This window comes from Nyctibius grandis, chromosome 18, assembly GCF_013368605.1.
Source record: "Nyctibius grandis isolate bNycGra1 chromosome 18, bNycGra1.pri, whole genome shotgun sequence".
Taxonomy (NCBI): domain Eukaryota; kingdom Metazoa; phylum Chordata; class Aves; order Nyctibiiformes; family Nyctibiidae; genus Nyctibius; species Nyctibius grandis.
Genome location: NC_090675.1, coordinates 2,185,365 through 2,210,747, shown reverse-complemented (window position 1 = coordinate 2,210,747; position 25,383 = coordinate 2,185,365). Strand labels below are relative to the sequence as shown.

The window sequence follows — 25,383 nt, the reverse complement described above, 5'->3', positions numbered from 1 at the left end:
CCAAAGCAGCAGAGCAGATTCCCAGCAGATGCTGTAGCCCACAGCGAAAACCAGCGAAGCTGGTGAGTCTGCCCTGACACTTGACACTCACTGACTGTTTCAGTCAAGCTCCCCCAAAATGCCTGTGCAACAAAATTGTACCCAACAGCAGGCTTAGACTTTACTACTGGAAGTGGCATGATAACATGAACAGCCCATTGCATTGCTGCTCAGTGCCACTACAGCGGGCTGCTGAAGCCCAGCGTCCAGGCCTGCACCCAGGGCTCCCTGCTGCAAAAAGTGGAATGGAGTGGGGGAGATTGACCTGTGCCACCCTCACGGCTGGTGGACGAGCTCTGGGGAAGGCTGTCTTTCTTCTCTGTACCAAATACTGAGGAAATCCTGGCCTTGGGGCCAATTGTCCCCGTTGGCTGGGGGTTAGCACCCTCCCGAGCAGATGGGCTGCAGAACACCGAAAGCCGCTTGGCCTGGATCTCCCTGGCACACCTCTGCAGCCATGGGCCATGATTGTTCTGGGGGCGGGCACCTTCCTTACGAAATACTTGAAATAACAAGAGGGTTGTGTCACGCCTGATATTGCCAATTGCTCAGAAGTAGTAGATGGGTGTTTGAGGATAGAAGCCCGGACAGGGCAATGTGGGAGCCAAACTCAGTGCAATCTGTGCCCGCAATGTGTGTAAGGAGCTCTGCCAGGAGCTCTCCTCAAGCTCCTCTCCAGGTAAACTGTGAATATTCCTCCATTCAGGAGCCCATAACCAGTAAGATGCAAACATTGTGCGGCCTCAACCCCTGACAGGCCACATAGGCCAAAGGCTTCCAGCACCCCATCAAGGTTGCCTTGACTTCAACAATATTTCTGTTTTTCTTCCACCAGCCTCATGGGAAACCTCTGTGTGCCCTTGGGAGAGATCGTCCCCCGCGTCCAGAGAGCCTTGCCAAGGGTTCAGGCCCAGGAACGGCCTGGGCATGTGGGGCTGCGCTGCGGGGGCTGTGCAGGCCCCAGCAGGCCACGCAGCGGCTTCTGTATTAAGACGAGTTTTGAATAACCTCAGCTCTGAATTTTTACCAAGAACCATTTTGATTATTAATCCGGTCCGCTTAACTATTAATTCTATCGATCTAATGTTAAATCACCAGGTTTAATTATTTATTCTGACGGTTCTAAGAACCCGCCGGGGGTATGTGTCACATGGGGGGGTGGGATTAACGACCGCGCGTCCCTGCCCGAGCCAACGCCCCGTTCACACACGCGTGGCCCGGCCCCGGCCACCCGCCCGCCCCGCTCAACGGCCCCGCTCCCCGCTGACCACTGCGGCTGCGCGCCTCAGCGGCGGGGCGGGAGCGGGCCGGCGGAGCGACAGGCGCCGCAGCCAATGGGAACGCGGCTAGCGCGCCGGCGGGCCAATGGGCACGCGCGCACCGCGGAGTGTTCTAGAAGGGGCGGGCGGCGGGGCGCGGCCTGCCCCGTCCCCGCCCCTCGGCGCGGCGCGCGGCTCGTCCCGCCCGGCCCAGCCCAGCGTGGAGCGGAGCGGCGGCTATGGCGGTGAAGGCCCTCAACCCCAAGGCGGAGGTGGCCCGTGCCCAGGCCGCGCTGGCGGTGAACATCAGCGCGGCCCGCGGGCTCCAGGACGTGCTGAGGACCAACCTGGGCCCCAAGGGCACCATGAAGATGTGAGGGAACCCCCCGCACCTCCCGTTGGGGTTGCGGGGGGGGGGAGCGGGCAGGCGCCTCAGCGCTCGTTACGGCCTGAGGGGAAGCGTGAGCGGGGAGGTGGGGGGGAGGCTCGTGTGGGGCCGGGACGCCGTTCCTGCCGCCGCCATGCGGCGGGGAACAAAGGCGGAGGCCGCCCGCCCGGCCGGGTGGGGCTGAATGAATGGAGCGGGAGCGGTGCGGGCCCAGGCCCGGGGACGCGTGGAGGGGCTGGGGGGCGGCTGCTCACCGGCTCGTGTCGCCCGCAGGCTGGTGTCGGGGGCTGGAGACATCAAGCTGACCAAAGATGGCAACGTGCTGCTGCAGGAAATGGTGAGCTGCTTCTTAGGCGCGGGGGGGGGGAACCTTGGGGAGCCGTGGGGGGACTTTGAGAGGCAGGAGCGTGGTTGTATTCCCTTCGAGTGCTTGTGCTGAGGGGCGACCCCGTCTCCTGCTGCCCCGCGCCTGCATTTCTGTGGTATTTTGCCCTGTGCATTAAAAGGCAAGTGTCCCTTGGGAGGAAAGTGAGTAAGTGCATCTTGGTAGATGTTGAATGAGGTTTGTGTGTTAATTTGGCTATTAAAAAGGCAACATGAGATGTTTAAATAATGAAACTGGCCCTTTGTGGCCTTCTGGTTTGCTTATGAAAAGCATACTTGTGTTGTACTTGAGCAGGCCTAGGACAGCAGAGTTCACCATGGGTGTGTGGCTTGGAAAGTGTTTAAATCCGGGTGATGGATGCAGCTCGTACCATGTTCCCGTCTGGGATTGTATCACAGTTTCCCCACCGTAGAGGTGAAGGTTACACGAGGGCTGGTGTCTCCCCATGGTGTCTCATGTGCAGGGGCCTGGCAGCATGGCTGGGCCCAACCGTGGGCCCTAGGCCCCCAGGGCTGTCAGGTTGCAGTATGTCCTCATCCTTCGAGTGACCACAACCTGTTAGTGCTTGTGCAGTATTACACTCCACTAGTTGTCTGTTGTAATTCAGTATAAAGTATTGAAGTTAATATACACAGTGATCTGGCAGACATGAAAAATTCATTACAGTGGTTCCACACTAGAGGCAGTGCTTTAAAGAAAATAATAATAAAAGCCTAAATGGCAGTATAAATAGTCCCACTGGATTCTATCTCTCTCTAGTACAGTTACTAAGCACCAACCTTTTTAAGTATGGATAGTTCTGTAGGTTTGTAGGCTTCAACCTACGTTAAAATACTCTTCAGTCAGCCATTGGAGATGCTGAGTGTGTTCCTTATATTAATATATAATATCCTTATATTAAAGTGTGATTTCTGTAAGTAACCTAAGGGCATGTGTGGTGATGTGAAGTTTGGCCAGACAGGCATGATGCTCAAGGCTGGAACACTAAATGTGCTACTTGGCAGAGGAACTGGCAAGAAACAAACTAATTGAATGTTCTTTAGTTTCATAAGAATGAGTAAAATAAACTACCAAAGGAATAGCAAACCAGTTAAGGTATGTACAGCACTGATCATGTAGAGATTCACAAATAGCTCTAAACATGCTGGTTTTAGTGCCAGCAGCAGTCTAGTTGTGATGGTGCATCCTTTGCCTGAAAGAGAAAAGGGCTCTTTCAAGCTCATAATGAGTTGAGGACTAGTTTGGCTCTTGGTGCCCAACATTTTTGTGTATAGATGCATAATCTGTGGGGAGAAACAGCGTTACATGGATTAATTCAATCAACTTATTGTCGAAGTGATTGTTGTTGTGAATTGGTGTTATTTGTTGAAACCTGCTGAATTGACGTGAACCATGAAAACATCAACCAGTCCTTAAATAATTTTGTTTAGCTGATTTCAGATTGCTTGTTTCCTGTACCAGTGCAGTAAGACTTACTGCTTAGCTGCTTTTTTTTGTTTGTTTAGCAAATACAACACCCCACAGCCTCCTTGATAGCAAAAGTAGCAACAGCACAAGATGACATCACTGGAGACGGCACCACTTCAAATGTCTTGATCATTGGAGAGCTCTTAAAGCAGGCAGATCTCTATATTTCTGAGGTATGTATGCAGTATTTCTTTTGTAGGTGGATAAGTGAAAAGCTTCATTTGAGACCATTCAGCTTGTTTTGTTTAATGCTTAATACTCATAAGTCAAACATGAAAATTAATATATATTTGTGCTTAAAATGAGTGCATCACAGAACTTCTAAAATGGGGAAAAGCTGGAGAGGAGGGCTTAAGGCTTGTTCAAAATCAAAACCACTTATTGTGGATACTGTAGCTTTTCATAAGTTTTTGTCTGATACCTGCTGTTACTTCTGTCTGTTTTGTGTGAGTTAAAATGCTTCTTTTACTTGTATGTTAACAAGGAGACCCTCCCTGATAGTAGGTATTTTGGATGAGTTACAGAATAGGTGTTCATGTGGCACAGTGAACACCCAAGTGTGCTTTGTAGTTCCCTTGGTTTCAGTTCTGTGCTAGAATAATCTGTACTTTTCCTCTGCATTGGAAGGATTTGCATTCCTTTTATATGTATTCAGAAGGACAGTACATTTTCTTGGCTTTGTAGAATGTGTATTTCCTCTGTTTTGAGGTTATGTGGAATGTTGAAACCACAGGTTCTGTTTGTGAAAAAGTACCATTTGTTCTTCTGTTGTCTAATGATTTCCCTTCTTTCCTTGCATTAGGGTTTGCACCCCAGAATAGTAGCAGAAGGATTTGAGATTGCAAAGGAAAAAGCACTTGAAGTTTTGGAGCAGGTCAAAGTAACCAAGGAAATGGACAGGGAGACCCTTATAGATGTTGCCAGAACATCCCTCCGTACTAAAGTTCATACTGAGCTTGCGGACATCCTAACAGAGGTAAGTGTACATATCTTCCCTGCCTCTTTTTGTGTGAAGAGGTCTAGGTTTTAAAGTGCTGTGATTATTCCTTGAGTGAAGGGTGGCTGGGAAGATGTGAACTTGCACTTTGGAAGACTCATGGTCCTTTGGGGGCTTTTTTCCCCTCCATTCCAGGCTGTAGTAGATGCTGTTTTGGCAGTCAGAAAACGAGATGAGCCTATTGACCTCCACATGGTAGAGATTATGGAGATGAAGCACAAATCAGAAACTCACACAACGTAAGTAATGAGTATCCTTGAGCTTCAGTTTAATGGTGCCCTGACATTGGAGTAGTCTGAGGGGTTTTGTTCACTTTTTAGAAGAACTTGGGTGTCCTAAACCTACCACTGGAAAAGTCATTAGGGATGGGGTGAAAGAAAGGTAGAAATACAGATTTAAGCCATAAATTATCTAGAAAGCAGAAGTTCCCCCATCACTGAACTTGATTGCCTGACAGGAGATTTTTGAATAGCAGAGAGTAACACTGGCTTAGGCTTCTACATAACAATTAAATACTGTTTTACTTAGGAATAGTGTCTGTTGCTTAATTATGCTTTAGGCTTCTATTTGTTCATTACAAGTACGAAATAGCATTTGATAATTGGAAACTGGATTGTAGTTGTCTAGCTGGATATTCCATAGGCTTTGTACTTTCCTCAGTGGCATGGACGAATTCTGCACTAGCTCTCCTCAGTAGCTAATGCAGTCAGACACTATGCCAGAGTAAATTCCATTTCCACACTCTGGTTGGTGTGCTTTCCCTGTGAGGACAGGCATGCCCTTGGAAGTGGGATACATAATCATCGTTGGCTCCCAACACCAGCGCGCAGGCAGTTCGTGTTTGACCAGTTGAACCGTCAATTCTCTCGCCTGGGCTGCACTTCCATGAACTGTGTATCCTCTGGATGTGTGTGTTGATACGCAAAACGCTTTTTAATCTTTCAGGCTGATTAGGGGGCTGGTTTTGGATCATGGTGCTCGTCATCCTGACATGAGGAAAAGAGTGGAAGACGCTTATGTTCTTACTTGCAATGTGTCTCTAGAATATGAGAAAACGTAAGTACACAGCAACAAGGTGACGAGCAGAAAATGCTCCCGTCTTTAAAGACTTGTATTTAAGGTGTGCTTAAGTAAGAACCCAAAGGACTGCATAGACTCTTCTAGAGTGAGGCAGGTGCTGTAGAAGGTGGAATGGAAGAGGTGATGCTCCTTCTGCAGCCTTTCTGGAAAAGGAAAGCTGGTGGCTGAGAAAATGTCTTTGAGAGGCAGAGCTTCGTAGTGCTTTTTATTCTTTCGTTGAAGAAAGGCTGGAAGTCGTTCCTTTCTTGGGCATAATTTTATAGTCTAGAGCGAACATCAAAATATACTTGAGTTCGCTCACTTTCAAATGGAAAAGCTCTGAACTAGAGAGCAGGAACAGCTACACAGTGCACGCTGGTTTGGAACCGGGGTTCTTGTTTGTTTTGGTATTTGTGGGCGGTTTTCTGGTTTTTTTTTAGAATGTAGCTGAAATGATTAATTCCTTATGCTTGAGTTTACTTCTGCAGCACAAAGGAGAGTTGTCTTACTGCTTTTTGGGTTTGGGGGTTTTTTTCTTCTTTTCAGAGAGGTGAGCTCTGGATTCTTCTATAAAAGTGCTGAAGAGAGAGAGAAGCTAGTGAAAGCAGAAAGAAAGTTCATTGAGGACAGAGTGAACAAAATCATAGACTTGAAAAGAAGAGTCTGTGGCGATTCAGATAAAGGATTTATTGTGATCAACCAGAAGGTGAGATGAAGGGTATAACTAACTAGAAAAATCAATCGGAAATGTTGGCTTTCTTGGCAAGCCATGTGTGGTTGGAATCAACTTTGTACAGTTCTTCAGACAGAAATAGCTAAATTTAGGCTGATGTACTTTTCAATGTATGCATACAGTTCCTACTTGAAATCTTTGAGCCCTGAGGAAGAACTTATTAGTGTCAGACTGAGAGAGGGTGTTCTTAGCTTTTTCTTTGTCCTGATGGTCACTTTCTTTGTTTCTAGGGAATTGACCCATTTTCCTTGGATGCACTTGCCAAAGAAGGAATAGTTGCTTTGCGGAGAGCTAAAAGGAGGAACATGGAAAGGTCAGTTCCTGGGGAGAGGAGCGGGTAAAATAACTTGCTCTTCCAAACTCGGACAGTGAGTCAAGTCTGGCTTGAATCCACCTTCAAGGACTTGCACTAAAAAGTCCAATCTGTCCAGCTTTTACTGGTGTAACTCAGGGTAGTTTGTACAAACCATAGAAGTGTCAGTTCAGCACATGAAGTGATGCAGGAATTTGAGCTATCACTATGCTTCAAATGTAGACACTGACAGAGGAGACTTAATTCTACAAGTTTATTTTTGTGAAAAGCTCTTTCATGAACAGAAGCAAACTGTTCCAAGCCTAAGATGTGTGGTGTGCTGTGTGCTGAAATACTATCATTATGTTAGTGACTTCAGATTTTACTTGCTATAAAGCACGTGCTAAGCTGTGTTTGTCCTCTCTCAGGCTGACCCTTGCATGTGGTGGTACTGCCATGAACTCTGTGCAGGATCTCGCTCCCGACTGTCTGGGACACGCAGGGCTCGTCTATGAGTACACGCTGGTAAGTACGACCCCGCTTTCGGCTGAGGCCAGGTTAAATACTGATCTCACTTGATGCCAGCTATTCTTTTGTCTTGGCCTGTGTGTATGTTGATTAAGCAAATGTATGACATGAATACATAACCCTGTTTTACAGGGTGAAGAGAAATACACCTTTATTGAGAAATGTGACAACCCCCGCTCTGTTACCCTATTGATCAGGGGGCCAAATAAACATACGCTCACACAGATCAAGGATGCAGTAAGAGATGGTCTGCGTGCTGTTAAAAATGCTATTGAGGATGGTAAGTCTCTGCTCTGTTTAGTGATGTTAAGGATCTTCTGTTGAAATTCACCTCAAAATTAGTGAATTTTATATCAGCTTCCTTGGTATCCAATGCAGACACCAAGCTGAGTGTATTTCAGTGTGAAGTGCTTTTAGTTACTGTTCTCAGACCCCATATTTTACAAGTAGTTGATAACTGTGTAAGTACTTAGCTGATCAGATACAAGCTGTCTTTTTAAGGATGAGGGAGGAGATCAAACTACACTAAAAATTAACTGTTTAAATTGGAATAAGTGCTCATTGTGAAGTCTCAGTATCACGTTTTCCCTTGCAGGATGTGTCGTCCCGGGAGCAGGTGCGCTAGAAGTGGCTGTAGCTAATGCTCTTGTTAAGCATAAACCTAATGTAAAAGGAAGAGCCCAGCTTGGAGTTCAAGCTTTTGCTGATGCTCTGCTGATCATTCCTAAGGTATAAGGAACTGAATAAAGTGGCTTGAAAGCACACTAAGACCTATTGCTTTTTTTGCTGGAGGTCTGTTAATTAACAACATGAAATAATGTCTCTGGTCTCTCAAAGGTTCTCGCTCAGAACTCTGGTTACGATCCCCAGGAAACACTAGTGAAGGTTCAGACAGAGCATGCAGAATCGGGGCAGCTCACTGGAGTTGATCTGAACACTGGTAAGAACTTCCTGAAATAATGGGATGATGGTCTAGTAAGAAACTGTCGTGGCTCAGCTCTGTGAAGAATAGAATTGCTCTGACTGCAGAAAGCTGTACCTCGTTCATGACAAGCTGTGCAGAATGCCTTGGCAGGTGTCCTGGCGTGCTCGAAGACTTTAATGCATTCTGGTTCGGTTTTTTGGGAAGATGAAGCACCCAGTTAACAGTTTGTGGTGTACCTAGCAAGTAACATCGGATGTTAGACAGTGGGAAGTCTTACTTTGAATTATGTGAACTGGTTATTTAAAGACTTTTTTACTTATTTTCTAGGTGAGCCAATGGTAGCTGCAGCAGCTGGAATCTGGGATAATTACAATGTCAAAAAGCAACTGCTTCATTCATGGTAAATGTTACAGTACTTTCACTAGCAATGGGTGTTTGATTGTTGAAATTGATAGAGTAATATGGAATCGAGGGATCCCACGTAGGGGAGGCTGTCTTAAAAGGCAAAAATGAAGCTGAGTTATCTTGGAACTATGTCAAAATGGATATTCTAACAATATTTATTTAATATTTCTAGCACGGTGATCGCCAGCAACATTCTCTTGGTGGATGAAATTATGCGAGCTGGAATGTCCTCTCTTAAAGGCTGAGTTGGTTCCGCTGTTGTTGATGGTGGTCAGCTCCTGTAGTGCCCCAGGGAACGTCGTTAAGAAATCCACGCGGAGGCACGCTGAGCCACAGTGGATTTTCCCACAACGGAAGTTACTCTGCTGTAACGAGCAGCCCCTCTTTGGTAAACACGGCCACTAAAAATATTAGCAACTTGTTCAACTATTTGGTTCTAAAAATCAGTTATTTATTTTTCATTTCACTCAAGTGTACAACTGAAGTTGCTTTCCTTCTTACCCAATAAACTGTTATGTTCTGTGCTTTGTCTGTGTCGCTTATTTAAAACTTGATCGTTCTTGGGCCAAGGTCTTGAACCTTCTGCTGACAACCCTTCGGTTGCAGTTTCTGGCTCTGGTGTTGATTCTGATACTTACCATGGCAGCGTGTTCCTGAAGGTAATGCTGCAGCCATGTGAGTTCAGGGCTGCACTGTCACTCCATCATAAAGCTGATTGAGCTGATCACGTCATTGTTTAGTACTTGTTCGGAGATAAAAGTTACGTACTCCATAGTGGCTTGAAGCATGTGTTGTTGAAGGACTTGTTGTCACTGGTAGATTTTTATCACTGTTAACTGCTGCATTAGAGTATTTATGGACACAGCAATATACCAGACCTCGGCAGGGCTGTATCTTCGGATCCAGCCTGCTGCGCCGAGGCAGTTGGGTTTGTGGGAAGGGAACGTGTTACCAGAAAATAGTACCCAAGAAAACTCTAACCCAAATGGGAGTTTAGGAAGCTGACATTGGTTTATTGCGGTGCTGGGTGCATGGGGATCTCTCCTGGCATGTACACCCAGGGACAAAAGCACACTCATTATATACATTATAGAAAAATGAATATTCATACAAGACTGAGTAAAGCCCACCTATTCCAAGAAACCTTATGCCTATGCTAATATATTCTGTAATTGTCTTTGCACATGTTACTAAATTGGGGAAGGGGTCTTGGGTGGGCTTATCTCTGGCCCTTCTTTGTAATTAGGAATTTAACAGAGCCCTTCGATTCTCTAAGACTAAGCACAAGCAAGAGTCAGTGATGACTGTAACTCTAAGTGTTGTCAGTCCCAGAAGCAGACCCTGTCTGCAAAACATGCCGTTAGCTTCAGAACGTACCGTTATTAGAGCTGAAAGGAAAATTGCTGAAAGAAAAGCTGATTCTGTCTGAAGGTTACACAGAGTTGGCCTGCTTTGAGACTTGCTTTTACTAAACCGTCTGGTAGCAGAGGGGCTGCTGCAGCCTTAGATGATTGTGCTTTGTTACATTAACCGACCCGTAGTCCCGGGTGCCTGAATGACTATAAAAAAAGAAAAGAAAACAAAACAAACCCCAAAAACCTCTTTTGCATGTGAAACACCTAAATGCTTCATGAGGGGGGATGGTTTTGTCGCCGGCCCCCTGGCAGGAGGCAGTTCATGCGCGGAGGCCTTTACCCGTAACGGCGGCGCTGGGAAAGGCCCTTTTCGTACCACCCGCCTCCCCGCTCACCCCGTGGCCCTGCCCACGCGTGGGGCGGGCCCGGAACCACTTCCCGAGCCCGCAGCGCTTCTGGGTCAGCGCCCGGCGGTTCCCGGTTGCCGGCCCGGAGGTGCCGCCGCCGCGGCCATGGGGGCCGGGGGGCCGGGGCCGGCGCTGCTGGCCTGGTGCTGGCTGCTGGGCACCGGCCGGGCCCTGCGCGGTGAGGGCGGGGGGATTTGTAGGTTCCCTTTCTTCTAATCGCAGCAAACCATTAATCTATAGGTTCCCTTTCTTCTCATCTTCCAAACCATTAATTTAAAGGAGCTGCCTTGCTGGTTTCACCTGGCTGGAGCCGTTCCTTTCCCAAGAGAGATGCTGAAAACGTGACTTGAAAATATTTTAAGCTTGTATATATATATATATATATATAAAAAGCCAACCTATACTATGCTAATGATGATAATTTACTATATTGCGCCCTACCTCCAGTACATACGGTGACTTTCTGGCAGATAACACACGCTGTCCTGCGCGGTCGTGTTTAAAAATGAAAGTTGTCAAACTGAATTTCTCCACTTGTAGCATTTGGGAAGGACGAGAGCATGGTGCAGCTGCCGGGGGGGACGTTTCAGATGGGATCCAGTTCCCTGGAGAAGGGGAACGAAGAGGAGCCCGCCAGGGAGGTGATGGTGAAGCCGTTTGCTCTCGACAAATATCCCGTCACAAACAGGGATTTCAGGTGAGGGCGAAGGTTTGGGGCTGCTCGGCTCGCGGGGCCGCGCTGGCTGGGGCGGCCGCGGGGAGGGTGCGGGTGTTGGTGCCGGGTATTTCGGGGCTGGGTCCAGGGTCTGAAAACCAACGCTTGGATGCTCTCAGCACTTCCATTAGAGCAAAAAAATACGTGTGTCAGGAATAAATCACCTCTACAGGCGCAGGCTGAAGCATCTTAGCAGTGTAGATTGCAAACATGGTTCCTTTTCTTTCTTCTTTTTCTCCTTCTTCTTTTTCTCCTTCTTCTTTTTCTCCTTCTTCTTTTTCTCCTTCTTCTTTTTCTCCTTCTTCTTTTTCTCCTTCTTCTTTTTCTCCTTCTTTCTCTTCTTTCTCTTCTTTCTCTTCTTCTTTCTCTTCTTCTTTCTCTTCTTTCTCTTCTTCTTTCTCTTCTTTCTCTTCTTCTTTCTCTTCTTCTTTCTCTTCTTCTTTCTCTTCTTCTTTCTCTTCTTCTTTCTCTTCTTCTTTCTCTTCTTCTTTCTCTCCTTTTTCTCCTTCTTTTTCTCCTTCTTTTTCTCCTTCTTTTTCTCCTTCTTTTTCTCCTTCTTTTTCTCCTTCTTTTTCTCCTTTTTCTCCTTCTTCTTCTTTTTCTTCCTTCTTTTTCCTTCTTTCTTCTGTTCTTTTTTCCTTCTTTTTTTCTTCTTTCCTCCTTTTCCTCCTCTTTTTTTTTTCTTGCAAACACACTTTTGTGTGTGTGTCTTTTTCTTACTACTAGGGCTGTACTGTTTCAGATTTCAGGTTCCTATAGGTTCAATTCCCATTTGTAAATACAGGACCACTCCTCCATGTATTTTCTAGAAGCACAGAGCACTAATAAATGCACTGGGGGAAATGCCTTTATTTGCCTGGCTGAGCCCTCGTCGGTTAAAAAGAGCCGTCACTTCCGTGCACCAGTAACTGCCCAGCAACACACAGTAATGGCAATTACTGCAACCTGGCAATGGGGAAACAAATGGGACAGAAGCAGGGTGAGATTATGCAGCAGTATGTGGCTTTTTTAATGCATTTTGGGGACATATAACTAACAGCAGCCATAGGTTTTAGTGCCTTTTAAGGGATTTTTGATCTGTGCAATTGTTACATTTTATGGAAGACGAGAGTGCAGGGTGAGTTTACCTGCATAGGTGACATGAAAACTATGAGATCTGTGAACAGATGCAAATCAGACTGTTTTATTTGTTAAATCTACATCAAACCAACTGGAGCTGTGCCGGGGAGGAGCCGGGACTCTCCGCAGGTGGGGTGTGTGTAGCTCGTGTACGTTTTTGCCTCGCTCTAAGCTTGTTGCATGTGCAGATTGCTGTATTTGGTGGTGCAACTCTTGGGGAACTCTCACCCAGACGCCTGAGCATGTTGTGTTTATGCCAGGGAGTTTGTCAGAGAAAAGAAATACAAAACAGAAGCGGAAGCGTTTGGCTGGAGCTTTGTCTTTGAGGATTTTGTATCTGAAGAGCTGAAAAAAAAAGTCACCCAAAAACTGGAGGTAAATCTAAATCCCATGGGGATGAGTTTCAGTGATGATGACGATGATGGAGATGGTATTTCTGGTCGCATCCCTGTCTGACCTCTCTGTGTTAAGTTAAAAAAACCCCAGGAGGGGAGACCCTTGCTGGTATTGCTTTTCCGCTGAGTAGCAGCTACCTCTCAGTGCAGAGTCTGGCCATTCTCCCTGGTTTTTCCTTAGTCTTGGGTTGGTTTGCTTTTGAAACTAACAGCAGGGTTGAGCCTCGGTTGATTTATGGCACTCCTCTGTTTACATCCTCTCCAAACACTGTCAGACTGGACTCAGTGAGCTGGGAGAGAGCAAAGCGCGTTTCAAAGTACTTTGCTAATTAAATCTTAAAATAGAAGAACTAACCAGCGTGGGCTTCTTGCTCTTTGAAAAGCAGACACCTCTACTCTGTTGGAAATCAAACTGCCTTTGATAACCCAGATCAAACTGCAGCATTTAACCATTTCCAGAATCACAGAATGATTTAGGTTGGAAAAGACCCTTAAGACCATCGAGTCCAACCTAACCTAACACAGACTAACGAGCGTTCTTCTTTCCACACGCTGCTGTAGGATGGGATCAGGGGGGTGTCACCAGTTCAGCTTTAATCTGGTGTCGTCTCTTTTCCCAGTCTGCCCCTTGGTGGCTGCCCATCGAGAAGGCTTTTTGGCGACAGGTGAGTAAAAACCTGGCACGGTGAGTCCTCTCCGTGCTGGGAGTGTGCACGTGCTAATGTGTGCTGAACCTTATTGACTAAAAATGGGGGAAAAAATAACATCTCTGCTTGCTGCACGTTCCCTGCCTTAGTCTGTTCTGTCCTTTATTCCCTTTTTAATTGAGAAGTTTATAAAATCAATTAAATTCTGTTCAATGCAATTCTTCCCAGCCCTCAGGCCCTGGCTCCAGCATAAAGGACAGGCTGGATTACCCGGTGCTGCACGTGAGCTGGAACGACGCGCAGGCTTTCTGCGCCTGGAAAGGGAAGAGGCTCCCGGCGGAGGAGGAGTGGGAATTTGCTGCCAGGGGAGGACTGGAGCGTACGTACCACAAGCTCTGACATTTTTGTAAACCGAGGCATTGAGTAATGTTAGATCTAAACCTCCATCCAGAGATCTTTTCAGAGGTTAATCTGGGAGGCTGAACCACCTCTTTTGGCCTGGGAGTTGAATTAATAATAATAATAATATAGTGGCTTATCTACGGTCTTAACGTATCTTCCTAAACAAAGCACTTCTGCCAGCTAAAGATACCATTTCTTGGGTTTGGGGCAAGGAGTGACCCACCGGCCCCCACACATCCCCAGGGATTGCTGGGGGGACCGTGGGACTCCCTGGCACGAGCGATGGCTTGTAAATGGGAAGCTGTTGCTGATTCCCGTCTCTCCTCGCCTCCGTGGCAGTGTCTGTAGGGATTAGAACAACGAGCCCTGTTCATATAACCCCTCTCGGTGTCCTGAGCTGAGCAGAAAAGGATGGTCATAAAAGCCTGGTTAAAAATAGGCAAATGCAGAGGCTGGAGCGACACAGGGGTAATGGGTGTCCCTTCCTCTTTGGCAGGAAGGGTGTATCCCTGGGGAAACAAGTTTCAGCCAAACCGTACAAATCTGTGGCAGGTAAGATCCTAACAACCATCCCATCTATGCTGAGCTCTTCTGAGGGTGGTGTTTAACTCAACCATGGAGTGCGTGGCTGCCTGAGCAGGCTGCATGATCCTGGGAAGCAAGGCAGGTTTACCTGCAGGGTACCGACATTCAGCTCCCAGTGGGTTACCCGAAATACCCTGAGAGGGAGCGGACTCAGCCCAGCTTCCCTGGGGAACCGGGATTTCAGTGCTTCCAAAAATTCATACATAACCAAAAATTCATACACAAATTGGTCTGAAAAGGAGGTTGTCTTAGGAGAACTTTAGATGGTCGATGTCCTCTCGGACGGAGAGTTCTTTCCATTATTTAAGGGTAACACAGTCCTGTGAAGAGCAGGACTTCATGCCGGGTCTTTGCTCGGTGTGATCCTTCTTCCCACAGGGCAAGTTCCCGAGGGTGGACACGGCTGAAGACGGTTATCACGGCGTCTCGCCAGTGGCAGCGTTCCCTCCTCAGAACAACTACGGTACGGAGCAGACATCCCCGCCCTGGTTTCGAGGATGGCACCTGCTTCCTAATATCCATTCAATGTTAATTATAAAATCCCATAATTGTAGCAAGGTTTCAGACGTGACATAGGATCGTGTCAGCATCTTGATAGAATAACGGAGCCCAGCAAAAGCCTTGATGGTTGTTACTGAAGTTGGCTGACGTGCACCTGCAACGCACCAAACCATCCCCTGCTTTTAATTAGCAGTCAGTTATTTTGTGCTTCCGTGTGATTTGCCTGAAAATCCCAGGCGTGTTGTTTTGAGGGCAGTGGATGCCATGCCTTCACGCAGGTGGGAAACGATGAGACACGTTGAAATGAGAGATTTATTGAAGGTTGAGTTGTAAACAGGGGCCAGTTTGCAATGCAGTAAAGAGCTGCTGGTTCCCAGGCTCACCATTAAACCCACACCCTTGCAGTAATGCTTTGAATATTGCACCCCCTCCCATACACCAAACTGCCTTTGCAGCCCTTGCCAATGTGCTCTCGTAATCCTGATACAAAACCTCCTGTGTCTCAGGGCTCTACGACCTGCTGGGAAACACCTGGGAGTGGACGGCCTCGGAGTACCGGACTGGGGGGCTCTCGGCCAGGCAGCGGGCTCAGGAGATGCGCGTCCTGAGAGGTGCCTCCTGGATTGACACCGCGGATGGGTCTGCAAATCATAAAGCTCGTGTTACTACCAGGTAGGTCTGGGCAATGCCCAGGCACTGTTTCGCCGCCATTTCTTCTTGCTTGGTTGTAGAAGAAGGGGGTTTTTATTTTAAAAGATGTTTGTCTCTTCCTACTCAGTTTTTCTGAGAAGCCGTTAGGAAAATATATTGCAAATACTGCTAAAAAATTCACTGCTATAAATACGTTCCTAATTGCTTCTCAAATTGTGTATTTTCCGTCAAGTATTTAGAATTAAATGCTTTTCTTGAAGTTATTGAAGAGCAGTGGAAGATGTTTCTAGTCTGTTACAGAGGGCCACATTAAATGATGTGAGCGTTGACGAGGAAGGACACCTAATTTTTGGTATCTTTTCCTCCGTGAGAATGGGGAACACGCCAGACTCAGCCTCGGACAACCTCAGCTTCCGCTGCGCTGCTGATGTCCCACCCGTCACGGCTGAGAAAGGCCGGACCAAACCCGAGCTCTGAAGGTCACTCGGGAGGACCTGGAGGCATTTTCTCCTGTGGAGATGAACAGTAACCCTCGGCAGTCACTTTCATTAAACCCAGACAGTTAAAAAAAATTATAAAAATAAATACTTTCAGCTCAAACTCCTTTCTGCACTGGCGTGTCTGGGCATGATCGTTGGGAGGGGGAGGGGGGGTGGTTTGTCTTTCATGTCTTCTTGGTGTAGCAGATATTACAGCTCTCCTTTTGGTGTCCATTTTAAATAAGTGGAGAGGTGTGTATGTGTGAGGGACCGGGGCAGAGCTGCTCTGGCCTCCAGCCCCCCCCGCAGCCCCCCGTGACCGCCAGCACGGAGCTGCCATGAGGGGCGGCTGCTGGGGGGAAGCGATGGGGACACATCCCTGGAAGGGGGACTCGCCCATCGGTCCCCATCTCCTCGGGAAGTCCCAGCTTCATACCAGGCACCCAGCCTCCCCTGAAGTGAAACGGGGCATCTTTGGTGACCCTTAAACCGTGACAAAACGTGTGTGCTCATTTCTAAGTGCGTGGATGACACACACCCGTGACCCACCTCTCCCAGGTGTTATAACCAACATAATGGCTCCAAACCGGCTCTGCCACCAAATCTGATGGGACCAGGAACCCTGAGCACGTGGGTGGGTGAGGGCACCCCTCCAGCCACTCCTCATCCCTGCTCCACCTGCAACTACCCCAAAAGGGTCCCGCTCTGGTGCCGGGCTGTGCCTGGGGCTGAGCCTTCCCTGGCGGGAGCTGCAGCTCTGTTAGGGGCGGCTTCTCCAAACCCTTCCCTTACAGCGGGACAGACCGCAGGGGCAAACCACAGCCGTCTGCTGGGTTTGCATTTGCACCTGACCCGAGGCCAGAGAAAGGAAAGAGAAAAGCAAAAGAAATCACCCGTTGGTTTTCAAAGATTTTACTCGCCTTAACTCTGAGCAAACTCATTGGTTTATGCCGCGGCGATCAGAACAGCCCCTCCTCGGCTGCCAGGGTCAGCAAAATGGCCTTGCAGGTGTTCTCGAAGAGGGCGGCCCTGTTCTGCGCCTCCCCTTTCTTCACCCAGTGCCGGTAGGTCCTGAAGGCGCAGGCGTCGATCAGCTTGCGGACGGGCTTCAGGGCGTACGGGTCCCGCACCACCAGCTCCCTGGTGACTGATTTGGCCAGCCGGTACTGGTAGTAAATCCGGACCGACGCCAGGACGGTCAGGCAGATCACCTGCAGCACGGGAAGGGAAGAGGCTCCAGTTCATGGCCAGTGCTTTAACCGGACCAGATCAGCCCCATGTGGATGGAGGAGTCGGGAGGGAGCCCGGCTCCTGGCACAGGTATTTAGTCCCATGTGAGGCTTTTTCCAAGTGTGCCCTTAACGTCAAAATTGCAGCTCAGTCCTAAATGTGTCACCTAATGCTGCTTCGGGTACCCGTGAGCTGCCCTACTGGCTGGCTGTAGGGAAGGGAAAGGATTCCTCCCTTTTACCAACTTTTGCATCATTTGATGCACCCATGTGATGTCGGGCTCATCAATTTCCCCTTAGGGGTTTTTTTAATGATCTGCGGGGCAGGCAGGCTTTTCCCTTTTCTTATTTAATCCTCTTCTGTGAAAAAGCCCTTAGGAAGTACCAGAATGTAAGTGAAATACTGCTTGGAGAAGGTTCCCCACCCAGGCTGCCGCATCCTGCCAAAGCCCAGGTCCATCAGCCTTATTGAACTCCCCAGTTCCTCCCAGCTCAGCTGGGAAACCCATCCCACTGCTCGGCTCCTGCAGCTCCCAGGCTCAGGGTTGGGGTGCTGGGACACCCCCATACCCAACCTCACCTTGAATTTCCGGAAGGGGCTGAAGTGCCGGACCTCCTCCACGTCGTACTGCTGGAAGAAGGGGTGGGCTAGCGCCTCGCTAGCCGTGTACCGCTGCTGGGGGTCCACGATCAGGAACCGGGAGATCTGCAGGAGGGCACCGGATCAGCCTGGGGTATCCTGGCTGTCTGCAGCCCCTCCACCCCAGCAAAGGTTTTCCCATCCCTGAGCACCTACCAGGTCCTTGACGGTGTCCGAGCGGTCGTCCCACTCCGGGGAGCCGAACTGGTAGTCCCCATTCATGATCATCCGCAGCATCAGCATCTGCTTGCGGTGCCAGAAGGGAGGCGAGCCGGCCAGCAAGGTGTACATGATCACCCCGGTGCTCCACCTGTGGGCAGCCCAGCGGGACCCTCCAGCCCCGGGCAGCAACCCAGGGGCACCCTGCCGGATCTGCACCCCAAGGGTGGCTCGGTGCACCCTCCTGGGACACACTGGGCTTTGCCACCCTGGAAACCCAGGAGGAAACTGCCCTGCGTGGTGTCTGATGAGGGTGGCTGAGCTCGCTGCTGGGGCTCATTAGCCCCGGTGGGTGATAAGGGGCAGGGGCTGCCCTGCTGCTGGAGAGGGGTTTGAGAGCTGAGCTGATGTGGAGCTGCTCTCCTGGATGCTGCAGGAGGAAGCTGTGAGTTGGATGTGCTTGCCTTTCTTGGGGTTTTTTTAGGGGAGGGAGAGGATGTGGGAGGGTGGGATATGGTGGTGCCAGCAAGGCTGGATGCTCTGGGGCTGCCTTGGCTCAGGCTGTGGTGAGCAAAGTGTCCTGGTGTGGGGCTTAATGGGGGTATTTAAACTGAAAAGGGGCTGAAATGCCCCTGTGTGTCTTCAACGGTTGGTTACAGCTCTGAGTGCTGCAGACCTGAGCTTGAAGCCACCAGAGCTGGTGGCAAAGTCCCTGCAGGGCTCGGGCTGGGCTCTGTTGGGCTTTCCTGAGCTGGGTGCTCTCTCAGGGGCTGCCTCGGGTTCGTGTGTTGCTATGGGGTGTGTTTAAAAAGCCCTGTGTCTTGGAGCCCAGCCCCTGAGTTTATTTTTATGAGCAGAACGTGTGATTTTCCCTCCTCCCTAATGGGGCAAAGCAGGGAGATGGGCTTGTCCCCAGGCTGCTTCTCCCCCAGCTCTGTGCCACAGCCCCCTGCCCACCAGGACAGCCCCTCGTGGCCCCCGAGGGCTTTGGTGCATCATTTAATTGCTTCTGAACACTCAATTTGGTTCCCATCTGCACAATTCCTGCTATGCATGAAACCACACGTGTTTTGGGAGCAGCCCGGGGGGCGAGGCAGGAAGGTGGGCATCTCACTCACATATCGACCTCCTTCCCGTAGCCTTGGTGCTCATCGTCCATGGAGCACTGCAGGATCTCGGGGGCCAGGTAGCCAGGGGTGCCGCAGATCTCTGCAGAGGTGGAGCAGAGCATCCCCCTGAGCCACCTGGGAGGGTTTGTGCCATCCCCACCCACCCACCCCCGAGCAGTCGATGAGGGGGGTCTCGATCCCAGGTGGGATCTTTGGTGCTCGCAGGGAGTAACTGCAACTTGTGCATCTCACTGGTGGCTTCTCTTTGTGGGTTATAATGGCTAAAATGGGAGCGAAGAGAGTGATGGAGATGCTGGGGGGGGATGCTCATTGTTGGATACGTGGCTCTTTGCAGGGTAGGAGTTGGGGAAAAAAACCCTTAATGTTGGGCAGTAAATGGATGGGGTAATGAGGGTGAGCTGGAGGCAAAAAGAAGTGTAAGAAGTGGGGTTTTCCTAATGGCCAACAACCCTTCAAGGCAAGGAGTGAGGAGTGGAGGCTGCGCCGCAGGCAGAGCCAGGCTCGTGTGCGAGCAGGGGGGCAGCCCCAAGCCAACAGGCACCAATTTGCACCTGCAGCAGCAAGACTGGCCCCAGGGAGATGCCGGGGCTGGACAGACTCCACCGACTCGCTGTGGGCACTGCAGCAACGGGGTGGCCACGGGCCAGCCCGGCATCGCCCCCGCCTCACCGTCCTACCTTTGAGCTTCTCGTTCTCGCGCAGCTGGCAGGAGAAGCCGAAGTCCGTCAGCTTAATGTTCATGTCGTCGTCCAGGAGGATGTTCTCTGGCTTCAGGTCCCGGTGGACGATGTTGATGGTGTGGAGGTACTCGATCACTTCCAGCAGCGCACGCATGATCTTCCTGGGGACGGGTGACAGCACCTCTCCTAGCCCGAACGCCCACCAGCACCGCGCTGCTGGGGACGGGGACAGGGACCGCGGAGCTCAGCTGCTGTGTCTGAGCACGGGGGCACAGCCCGGGGTGCTGCGCTGGCTGCAGTCGTCCTTCCAACCCCTGCTCTGCTTTTGCACCGTGATTTTTCAGCCATCTGCATCTGGCCTTACCTGGTTTCCTTCTCGCTCAAGGTGACTTTCTCGGTGAGGTAGTCAAAGAGCTCCCCTCTCTTCATCCTGCGTGCAGGAGGAAAAACGGAGGCAGGCAGCGGTTGAGCTGCAATGGCAAACCAGCCCCAAGCTCTTGGGGAGGATCGCCCGGGGGGCACGGCCTCCTGACAGCCCCAGGGCACCCATTGCACAAAATGACAAGCCAACTTATTAACAAAAAGGGGTAAAAATGCCTCTATAGTGCTGTAAAACATCAGGCAAGAGGAGGGAAGGCTGTGCCTGGAGGGGACAGGGATGGGGCTCTCCCAGTACCATCCCCCTCTGCTGCCATCCATCGTGCTGCCGCGGCGTCATGTGCGCCCTGGTCCCACTGGGCATATAAATAACCCGTGGGATGCATGAGACGGCTCCCACCAAAGGTTACAGGGAAACCTGAGCAGCGCTGAGCCGCTGACGGAGGGGGAACGGTGGTGGCGAGGCTGCAACAAGGTGGCTCGCAGCAATCGAGGCTCATTTCTCCCTTAAGCAAGAGCTGGTTGTCCCCTTGCTTTGCCCTGTTTGGGCCATAAAAAGCTGGTGGCCGTCTGCAGAGCGGGAATGGGCTTGGGGAGATGGTACTGGGGTGATGGGCAAGCTGGTACTTACAGGTCAAACACCAAGAAGAAGAAGGTGCTGGATTCGTAGCTGTCCTTCAGCTGGACTGCAATAAAACATGGGGGCTGTGAGCACAGTCTATAGCGTGTTCCTGTCCGTTAATGGACAAATTGCTAATCTAATTGCTAATTGAATTAATGAGGAGTTGATCTTCATTAGTGTTTCGGCTGGGAGATGATCTGGGCACCGGTGGCATGTGCACAGAGGTAGAGCAAATGATGCTCTGAGCAGGCGCCTTGCATTGCGTTAGGACCATCAGAGGTCTGACCCTCCAGGGATTTCACCCCAAAAACCCTGGGGACACCCCGAAGAATAAACAGGGCAGAAAGCCCCTTTGCCCTGATGCTCAGAGCCTGACTTACTGACGTTGGGGTGGCCCGAGACTTTCTGGAGAATGTCGATCTCTTTGGCAGTGGCTTCTCGCAGTTCCTGCACCTCCTTGGGGGATATGTTCCCCGCCGTGATGTCGATGATCTTCACTGCATACTCCTGCTGGGTGGCTTTGTGAATGCACCGACGGACGACGCTGCTCACCCCCCTGCCAGGGACAACACACACAAGATGGGGGTTTCCATTCCTCCTCATCCAGCCCAGCTTCACGGCCGTGCCATCAGCACCCAGGCTGGTTGGTATTTTCATGGATGAGTGGGTTTTGCTCCGTTACCCTGTCTTGGTGGGACAGATTTTGAGCTGATGGAAAGTGTTGCTTCATGCTATTTTTAACCCCGTGCTGCTACGGGCCCTGTTCATATCAGATTCCCCCAGGATGCTGTTCCTGTCGGGTACTGGAGTAGCTGAAACCAGAGTTTGCCAAAAACAACCTTTACCTGCCCAAAACCTCCTTTGGCTCATATTTTTCATAAAACTCCTTGGACGTGTTCCAGTCCGGTAGGTCTTCTTCCTTGGTCATCTCTGGCTCCTGCCTGGTGGCACTCTGGGCTCGTCTGCTGGTGGAGAGGGGCTGCAAGGAGAAAAGAGCAAGGATGGGTGCACGCTGCACCCAGGGTGGGAGCAGGGACCTGCCCCGTCCTGATCCCCCAAGGGGAAAACATCAAGCTGGAGGAGGAGGAGGATGATCCTGGACCACAGACCAAAGGGGATATTTCACTGGTTGGAAAAGCAAAGCTTTGCCCTTGGGACCCCGTGGAGATCCCATTGAGGACAACAGGAGAAATCCCACTGGATCCCCCATAGCCTGGCTGTCCCCGGGGGCCGAAGGAGCCTGGCTGGGGCCAAGGCTCTGGGAAGCGTTGCAGCACCTCAAAACCTCGTCCCTTCCTGCAGAGCACCCGCACCCAGCTCGCAGGGCATCGTCCTCCAGCTCCCACCACGTGCTAAGGGCTATGCCACGCTTCTCCTGGTTCCTCCCACCTGGGAAAGCAATTTAACTCATTTTTTTGAGTCTCCTGCCAAGGCAGCACGGGAAGAGCGCTGGCAGGGGGGACTGAGCTGCACCTTAAGCTCGCCCAGGTGCAAAGGCAAGCGGTAGCAAGGCAGTGCTGGCACGGCAGGTCCAAAGGTCCCCAGCAGCAGCCTCCAGAAACACCACTCCACGCCGACACCACCCAAAGACCCCTGCGAAGCCCTGAAATCTGCCTTGCCTTTTTTTTTCTTCTTCCCGATTGTTTTTAAGACGACAAAGTTGTCGGGAACGGTCTGGCTGAGAACAAGGAAGAAAAAATGGTGTTTAAAGTGAAGGGAAAAGGACTAAGGAAGGAAAATGGGTGGCGAGGGTCAGTGAAGAGGCATAGGGGGGCTCGGCGGGTCAGGGTGCGGGGTGGGGACTGGGTGCCTGGGGACAGCCAGCGCTGCGGGGTCAGCTGGGGCCGAGCCAGCCTGAGGACAGCAGCTGAGCGAGCTTCCTCGGCCACACATGTTCAGCTGCCAGCAGCCTCCAAAACTCCTGAAAGGCTTTTGTCCCATTTATTTTTTCTTTTTTTTGAGTTTGTTTTTTTCGGTATGTGCTGCCATTGCTGGAGGAGGAGCAGTGTGACAGTATTTTGATAGAGGGGTGGGAAAATAACCAGTAGTCCCGATCCCTAATTTTCACCAGCGTCTCCCTTCAAGCCCTGGGAACTGAACGTTCTCAGCTTGTTCCTGCGCCCTGCAGTGCTGAAATCCCGACTGCCCAGGTCCAGCTGCTCCGCAAACGTACACAGGGACCCAGCAGCTAGTGTGGAAAGCAGCTCTTACAAGCTTGGGCAGCAAAATTGTCACTTTGGGGGTGACAGCTTGCTGCTGGGGGAGGGACAGTGGGCAGGAGAGCCGCAATGTTGTGCATTTTCCTTTGCCCTTCTCTCCGAGGTGGGAATAACTCTGTCGGGACACTGCCAGGCAGGTTTGCGTCTCTAAGTACATTTATATCTTGTTATCGATCCGTATCTGTCCTGACCTGGTTATAAGGACTGATGATGTGATTTAGGTGTCTGTCGGCTGCTGGGAGGGATGTCTAACGAGGGCTGGAGCGTTTCTAAACAGCCATGAGTTTGATTTTAATTCATAAAATTTTAGCTGTTGGAAATATGGTGAGCAATGCTGAACCAAGTCAGGGCTGAAATTATAAATGCGAGGCAGGAACAGGGAGTAGGGAAAAGAAAACCTCTCTGAGGTGGGGGAGAACCAACAGCTTTGACTTGCTTTGAAGCTGAAAATCAAAGTCCTGGGGGTTGGCGTTGAAGGGCTGGAGGCAGGGGAGCATCTGGGGAGCGATGCTGGGGGAATCCCGGGGTCTGTCTGGGAGGAAAGAGCCCGGGAGTTTGTTTAAAACATCCTGATATTACAAAAGCAGTTGGTAGAGAGCACCAACAGGATAAGCCGGTTTTATTATCAGCGTTGGAGGAGCTCCATGGGAGTGCGAGGGGGGGGAATAAAGGGGGTCGGGGGGGGAAGGTTTATGTCTTGAGGCAGGGATGGAGGAATGCTGGATATCGGCCCCCGGTGCGTGCCCGGCCCGCTGCTCGGAAACGGGGGTTTAAACGTTTTTCTTGGTAAATATTCAATAACGTGCAAATATTTATTGAGATAAATCTGGAAAGCCCAAGCTAAAGGCAGCTTTTAGGCCAGCACGGGAGTGTCCCCCCGCTCCAAACCCCCGCCTCGGCCTGGCCCCCAGCCCCGCACCAGCCCTCCCGGCCCCTGGCCAAGCTCACCCCGAAACCTCCCGCTTCGGCGAGGGGACACCGCAGCCCCCGGGGAACCGGCCCCGCCGTGCTTGGCGAATAAAATAAAAATAATGCTTAAAATAATACCGAAAGCAAGCTCTGGGGCAGCGAGAAACCCCACCGGCTCCGGAGTCCCCCCCTCCCCGAAAGCACCGTCGCCTGAAGGCGGGTTCTTGCAAAAAAAACCGTGTCCCTGGCGCCGGGCTCACCTCGGTGCTGGCAGCCGGGGTCCGCCGCCGCGATCCCCGCCGGTCCCCGGGCCTCGGGCGGGCGAAGGGCAGCGGCCGGGCTGGGACGAGGCCCCGGGCGCCGGGGAAGCTGCCGCCGGCTCCTCGCTCAGGGCTCCTCGCTCAGAGCCAAAAATAACGCGCAACGCGAGCTGGCGGCGGGCGGGCGGGCGGGCATGCCGGGCCGCGGCGGGGCGAGAGCCGCCGGGGCAGCCCGTACCCCCCTCCCCGGGCCGGGGCGGAGGAGCCGCCGCGGGGAGCGGAAGAGCCGCGGGGTTCGGCCCTTCTTCCGCGGTACCGCCGGCCTTAACCCTTCGGTGCGCGGGGCCGGGCCCAGCCCCGGGGCTATAAACCGGAGCCGCTGCTCACGGCGGTGCCGTGGGGGGCCGGTGCCTCCTCCCGCCCTCCCTGCGCGGCGCTGAGGCCGCTGCGGGCCGCAAACGGCTGCCCCAGCCGCGCTCGGCTGCCCCGCAGTCTGAACGCATCTCACGGAGTCACAGAGTGGTTGGGGCTGGAAGGGGCCTCTGGAGATCCAGTCCAACACCCACCAAAGCAGGGTCACCCAGAGCACGTCGCACAGGGTCGCATCCAGGTGGGTTTTGAGTATCTATCTCCAGAGAAGCACTCCCCCCCCTCCCTGGGCAGCCTGTGCCAGGGCTCCTGCACCCTCAGATAAGTTTTTCCTCATATTCAGATGAAACTTCCCATGTGTCAGCTTGTGCCCGTTGCCCCTTGTCCTGTCACTGGGCACCCCTGAGAAGAGCCTGGCCCCATCCCCTTGACACCCACCCCTAGGGTATTTGTGAGTGTTGATAAGATCCCCCCTCAGCCTGCTCTTCTCCATCTGTGAAGAGCTTTTTTAGGGATGTCCACAGCAAACTCTGCACCAGCCCAGCGCAGGCGTTCCTGGCCCAAACTGGTTTTTATTTCTTTTTAGCAGGACAGTGAAACACCTGGCAACTGAGACGTGAGCTTGATCAGCAGAAGCAAAGCTGCTCGTGTCACCAGGAAAGGGAGTTGTGTCCTTGTCCCCCCCGTTTGACATAACCCTTCCCCATTCTGAATACTGATTCTATCTTTTCCCTTCCAGGAACTGCAAGATCAGAGATGAGGACTTTTTTTGGAACAGGCAGAATACCCAACAGCATAAAAACAGTTCAGGAAAAACAGGTCATGCTATGAAAGTATTTTTAACAGGAATTGCACTTTTTGGTGCAAGGTTATTCCCCACCGCACTCCTGCTGTGAGAGTACACGAAGGGCAGGAGGGTGTTTACTCTGCAGGCTCCAGGGATGTTAGGTACAAGCTGGCTGCTCTCTTTGCTAGAAAAGGAAGCGCTTGCACTTTGCACCAATAAATACTTCTAAAATTACGATTATTTTTTTTTTCCTTCACGTGGCAGCAGC

At 51.1% G+C, this 25,383-nt stretch overlaps 3 protein-coding genes and 2 non-coding genes across 11 annotated transcripts; 4 read left to right on the top strand and 1 right to left on the bottom strand.

Annotated features, from left to right (window-relative positions):
• Positions 1-1,473: 1,473 nt before the first annotated feature.
• LOC137671791 (T-complex protein 1 subunit zeta) lies at positions 1,474-9,001 on the top strand. Its single transcript, XM_068415551.1, has 14 exons — positions 1,474-1,671; positions 1,960-2,023; positions 3,577-3,711; positions 4,341-4,514; positions 4,671-4,774; positions 5,481-5,591; positions 6,141-6,300; positions 6,558-6,640; positions 7,048-7,144; positions 7,280-7,427; positions 7,743-7,876; positions 7,985-8,087; positions 8,400-8,472; positions 8,650-9,001. Exons 1-14 carry the CDS (start codon positions 1,538-1,540, stop codon positions 8,720-8,722), a joined length of 1,593 nt encoding a protein of 530 aa, XP_068271652.1. The 5' UTR covers positions 1,474-1,537; the 3' UTR covers positions 8,723-9,001.
• Positions 4,077-4,208, top strand: LOC137672049 (small nucleolar RNA SNORA22). Its single transcript, XR_011049478.1, has one exon. It is a non-coding gene; the product is annotated as a small nucleolar RNA SNORA22 (small nucleolar RNA).
• LOC137672048 (small nucleolar RNA SNORA15) lies at positions 5,198-5,335 on the top strand. The gene has a single exon (XR_011049477.1). It is a non-coding gene; the product is annotated as a small nucleolar RNA SNORA15 (small nucleolar RNA).
• A 1,300-nt stretch (positions 9,002-10,301) lies between the features above and the next one.
• On the top strand, positions 10,302-15,854 carry SUMF2 (sulfatase modifying factor 2). 4 transcript variants are annotated; one of them, XM_068415365.1, is made up of 9 exons: positions 10,302-10,417; positions 10,780-10,936; positions 12,334-12,448; positions 13,089-13,133; positions 13,344-13,494; positions 14,014-14,069; positions 14,481-14,565; positions 15,110-15,275; positions 15,626-15,854. In XM_068415365.1, the coding sequence occupies exons 1-9, from the start codon at positions 10,345-10,347 to the stop codon at positions 15,729-15,731; spliced, it is 954 nt and encodes a 317-aa protein (XP_068271466.1). In that variant the 5' UTR covers positions 10,302-10,344; the 3' UTR covers positions 15,732-15,854. The 4 variants fall into 4 exon arrangements, with proteins under 4 accessions (XP_068271466.1, XP_068271465.1, XP_068271468.1 ...); XM_068415364.1 differs by having other exon boundaries at positions 10,302-10,435; XM_068415367.1 differs by lacking the exon at positions 12,334-12,448 and adding an exon at positions 12,171-12,207 and having other exon boundaries at positions 10,302-10,435.
• On the bottom strand, positions 14,902-24,127 carry PHKG1 (phosphorylase kinase catalytic subunit gamma 1). Of its 4 annotated transcripts, XM_068415360.1 has the most exons (12): positions 23,960-24,127; positions 22,191-22,249; positions 21,417-21,550; positions 20,952-21,127; positions 20,581-20,635; positions 19,936-20,001; positions 19,569-19,732; positions 18,880-18,970; positions 17,759-17,912; positions 17,543-17,668; positions 16,654-16,944; positions 14,902-15,244 (listed from the first exon to the last, which is right to left on the bottom strand). In XM_068415360.1, the coding sequence occupies exons 3-11, from the start codon at positions 21,497-21,499 to the stop codon at positions 16,693-16,695; spliced, it is 1,167 nt and encodes a 388-aa protein (XP_068271461.1). In that variant the 5' UTR covers positions 21,500-21,550; positions 22,191-22,249; positions 23,960-24,127; the 3' UTR covers positions 14,902-15,244; positions 16,654-16,692. The 4 variants fall into 4 exon arrangements, with proteins under 4 accessions (XP_068271461.1, XP_068271460.1, XP_068271462.1 ...); XM_068415359.1 differs by lacking the exon at positions 14,902-15,244 and having other exon boundaries at positions 16,630-16,944; XM_068415361.1 differs by lacking the exon at positions 14,902-15,244 and having other exon boundaries at positions 16,630-16,944; positions 22,191-22,245.
• Between the last annotated feature and the right edge of the window lie 1,256 nt (positions 24,128-25,383).